The 4582-nt window shown below is 31.6% G+C and overlaps 1 protein-coding gene across 1 annotated transcript in view; it reads right to left on the bottom strand.

Annotated features, from left to right (window-relative positions):
- LOC112504176 (protein FAR1-RELATED SEQUENCE 5-like) overlaps nucleotides 1–427 on the bottom strand; it is a 7912-nt gene extending 7485 nt beyond the window's left edge. Inside the window, exon 1 of the mRNA XM_025108126.1 lies at nucleotides 244–427. Coding sequence (XP_024963894.1) covers nucleotides 244–427 — 184 coding nt within the window. The remainder of the gene's footprint in view (nucleotides 1–243) is intronic.
- Nucleotides 428–4582: the final 4155 nt, after the last annotated feature.

The following is a 4582-nucleotide window of genomic DNA, read 5'->3' as shown; positions in this document are numbered from 1 at the left end:
GAAAACATAGAGTTATGAGCTTCAGTCAGAATTAGATCTCTAAGCTCCGAGTTATTCGGAACACAAAGACGATCCCGAAACCACAACACGTGATCATCATCAATTCTGAACTCTGAACTAGAATTCTCTTGTGCCTGCTGGAAATTTGCCCATAATTCACTATCATCTTGCTGGGCTTCTTTGATCCAAGAGATTAGAGTTGATTTTCTACCATTAGATTCGACAGAATTTTTGTTTACGTACTCGGATAAATTTCTAGTCCAAACCGTTCGATTTCCAAAGCCAACTCTGTAGAAACAATTAAAGAAGAAACTTGTTCCACAGCTTTACGGCTTAAAGCATCGGCGACTATGTTAGCTTTACCCGGATGATACTGTATCCGAACATCGTAATCTTTCAGAAGTTCGAGCCACCTTTGTTGACGCATATTTAACTCTTTTTGAGTAAAGATGTATTTGAGGCTTTTGTGGTCAGTGAAAACTTCACAGGTCTCACCGTACAAATAGTGACGCTAGATCTTGAGTGCAAAGATCACTGCAGCCAATTCAAGATCATGAGTCGGATAATTGACCTCATAAGGCTTTAATTAACGAGAAGCATATGCAATCACTTTTCCGTGTTGCATAAAAACACAACTGAGACCTTTCTTTGAAGCATCACTATAAACTTGAAACCCACCAGTGCCAGACGACAATACAAGAATAGGTATGGTAACCAATCGATGCTTCAATTCCTCAAAACTAGATTCTTGTTCGGAACCCCAATTGAATTTGACTGCTTTTCGAAGTAATCGGGACAAAGGTAGCAATATTTTAGAGAAACCTTCAACGAATCGTCTGTAATAACCAGCTAGACCCTGAAAACCACGAACTTCAGATACGTTCGTAGGTCGTGACCAATTATTGACGGTTTCAATTTATGTCGGATCGACTTTGACACCTTCGGCAGAGATTACGTGTCCGAGAAAAGACACTTGATCGAGCCAAAATTCACATTTGGAAAGTTTTGCGTACAAACTTTTTGTTCGAAGAGTCTCCAAAACAATTTGAAGATGTTGATCATGTTGCTTTCTTGACTTCGAGTAAATCAAGATGTCATCAAATTCATAATTTATTGACCACTTTTAATATACTACTTAGGTCTACAAAAAGTTTATTGACCACTTTTAAGCGATCAATCACAAAGTGGTGAACCACCGTTATGAAGGGTCAACTACAACAACTAGTTGCCCAAGAGTCAAAGAAAGTTAAATCCGTACCTTAAGCAAAATAGAGAAGTAAAGAACGATCAAACGAGATTCACGGTAAAGTCCGACTTGTTCGCGTGCCTAACGAATGCGCAAATCGGTTATTACTTAAACAACGTAAGATAATATCTTAATTCTAATAATAAACTACTTAGGTCTACATGTTTATAAACAACTTAAACTTCAAATACRACAGCYGAATATGTATTACGAAATCGACGCAACACTTAGCTTTATATAATTCCGTTTCGACTTTTAATAGCTTTTGACCCTCATTTTCGGGAGCATCTTTACCCCACTTAGAGACCAATACAGAAGATACTATTTAAACGAAAGATGTAGTATGATATGCGATGAAACTATGGGTTCTTAAATCACCTCATTTGGATTACCCATCTATTTTATACGAATATTACAAAACAGCAGATCAATCCTAAATACATTGCAAATAGCCCCGAAAAGACATTGTTTCGAGCCACTTAGAATCATAACTGGATTTTCAATCCTACATGAAAGTTGTAGTRTRCATTAAGGGCTTTCTAACTGCAAAATATGAGCTTATTTCAACTTACGGTTTGTAAGTTATACACTGTCAAAGTATGAACCTGCATAGTCGGTAAAATCCGATTCCGCAATTCCCGACTAAATTTTATAATCCAACTTTCATGATTCACTACATTTACGTGCTATAAACATACTTCAACATACTAAACTGTAAAACAAGTCCAATGGTCGTTAACCTAATCTTAATCATGCAATTCTACTCTTGTCGGCATTATATCGAACAATGGGTGTGCGGTTAAACATATACACCAAATCTAATCATAATGAAACCATAATCTACACTTTCAATTTCTACATCAATTTAATCAATCTTATCATTCTAAACATGGAATATATCATACTTATAACAATATCTATCCGTAAATTTAGACATAACATCATTTATAAACCGGTCTAAAAAAATGCTAACGTAAACATCATAATAAAAGTGAATGAAATTTATACCTTTATGAAGGGTTCGAAGAGTGGATTCCGCATATATAATCGTTACTTCGATTGCTTCAACGATTTGAGAAATATTTTAGAGAGAAGAAAAGAAATGAGAGAGAGAGAGAGATGTGACGGTGAATATGAAGATGAAGATGAAGAAGCCGATGTTGGCTTTTTTGTTTTTACTTTACATATATATTATATATATATTATAATTATAATAAGTTTAGTAATTTGACGGTTTTAACCCTTCAACAATTACCGACCATTATTTATGTACGGTACAATTTGGGTAAGTTAACGAGAATGTTTTTAAAACTCGAGTCTTACAGCATAACTTTTCATTCATAATGTCCCATGGGAACATTAAAAGCAGTTTTATAAATATCAGACTCAGCAATCTGAATTTGCCAATATCCTGACTTTAAATCAAATTTTGAAAAGATTAAAGCTTGAAAAAGCCTATCAAGAAGATCTTTCTTGTTAGGAATAGGATGTCTAATCCATTTTAAAACTTTGTTAAGAGGCTTATAATTAATAACAAGTCTGCGGATACCCCTTTCTTGTTTAGAATGTTTATTAACATAGAAGGCAGTACAAGACCAAGGAGACTGAGAAGGTCGAATAAGACCTTTATCAATAAGACTAGCAATCTCGTTTTACATAAAACAAGATACTTAGAATTCATCTGACAAGGCCTAGCCTTAGTAGGAATATTGGATTAATGAAATCCTTCTTCATAAGAAAGGGAAACAATATGTTTCTTTCTATCTCAAAAAGCATTTGGATGATCATTACAAATCTTAAGAGAAAAATCATTATGTATGAAATCAATCTTAGTTCTTAAACGAGGATTTGAAATTTTTTCTTCAATAGTTAAAGAATTTATTTCTTCTTTAAGAGAATAAAGATGGAAAGTTTTTCTATCTATTCTTTCTTGAAGATTATCAAGAAATCTTTTTACAGGTTTGTTTATGAAATTAAATTTGATATCCTTATTGTTATAAGTCCCTGTAAGACCACTTTCGTCGATTCTGGTTAGAKGATAGATATTATATAAAAAAKGAAGACYAAGGATTATCTCATGAGAAATATCTTTGGTTAGAAGAAAACTAGTAGAGATACAACTAGCTTGATTACAAATCTTAGCATTTGAAAGCTTATATTTAATTTTTAAAGGACCTCTTCCAGCATGAGAAAGAGAACAAGAGGTTTTTTTCGAAATAACGACTAGGAATAAGACCCTCTTGTATGACATTTAAGTCAGCACCACTATCAATCATGGCAGTAAAATCTTTTTTAAAATGCCCTCCTATAAGAAGAGTTATTTTGGTAAACCATTTTTGGGATATCATCCTGCTAAGAGTAGAAAGGATAGCATCATCCTGAGAATTCTTAGAAGATGATGGTTTTAAGGCATCTTCTAACTCYTCATTTTTAATGATATTTTCAATATTTTCAGAATTCTTTTTATTAAGGATTATAGAAATATGGCTATGAAGAAGAAGATTATCCGCCTTTAAAATTTTAATTTCTTCTTTTAAAATATCAACCTCTTTATTAAGGTCTTGAATAGAAATTTCTTTTCCTTTAAAATGTTTATTTTGAAGAAGTCTATTTACTTCTTTCATAGAATAATCAATATTATTGATAGGAACGATAGTAGGATTATTTTTTAAAGTATCCATATCCAGATTTTCTAAAATCTCAGAATAAATGATAGGATCTTTGATTTTCATTAAAATCTTTAAAACTTTATCATTTGATAAAACATTTATATTTAAATCTTGGAATTAAGAAAGGAGTTTATAAAACTCATCTTTATCCCAATCGTTATTAATATTACTAACATCTTTAGAACAATTTGAACAAGGATTTCCTATAGTACAAGCATCACAATAAGAAGAAGAATCTTCAGAGCTAAAGGAAATAATAGAATCACTATCATTTAAATTATTTAAATTCTGATCACTATTAGTGACACTTTGATTTTCATCTTCAGACTTAGAATTTAAAAAGATGTTTAGAAGATAATCTTTTAAATCCTGGTCAATATTTAAACTATTGATTTTCTTTTTCGTCCAACAATTTGTTGAAGAATGACAATTTTTCCACAATTTTGACAAATAATCTTGTGTTTTTTTGAAATCATTTGAATTTTTATAATTTCTTTTTCTAGAAAAATCATTAGATTTTTTGAAATCTTTTTTATCAATATTTTTTTCATTAATATATCTTTTTCTTTTAAAACATTTTTTATGAGGACGAAAATCTTTCTCCTTATCTAAGTTCTTATGAAATTTTCTTTTGAGTTTCTTATAAGGAACCTCCATACTAAATTGG

This window comes from Cynara cardunculus, unplaced genomic scaffold (genome assembly GCF_001531365.2).
Source record: "Cynara cardunculus var. scolymus isolate 2C unplaced genomic scaffold, CcrdV1 Un_Scaffold_4824, whole genome shotgun sequence".
Lineage (NCBI taxonomy): Eukaryota > Viridiplantae > Streptophyta > Magnoliopsida > Asterales > Asteraceae > Cynara > Cynara cardunculus.
Note: the sequence above shows the minus strand (reverse complement) of the source record. Positions and strands in the feature narration are given on the sequence as shown.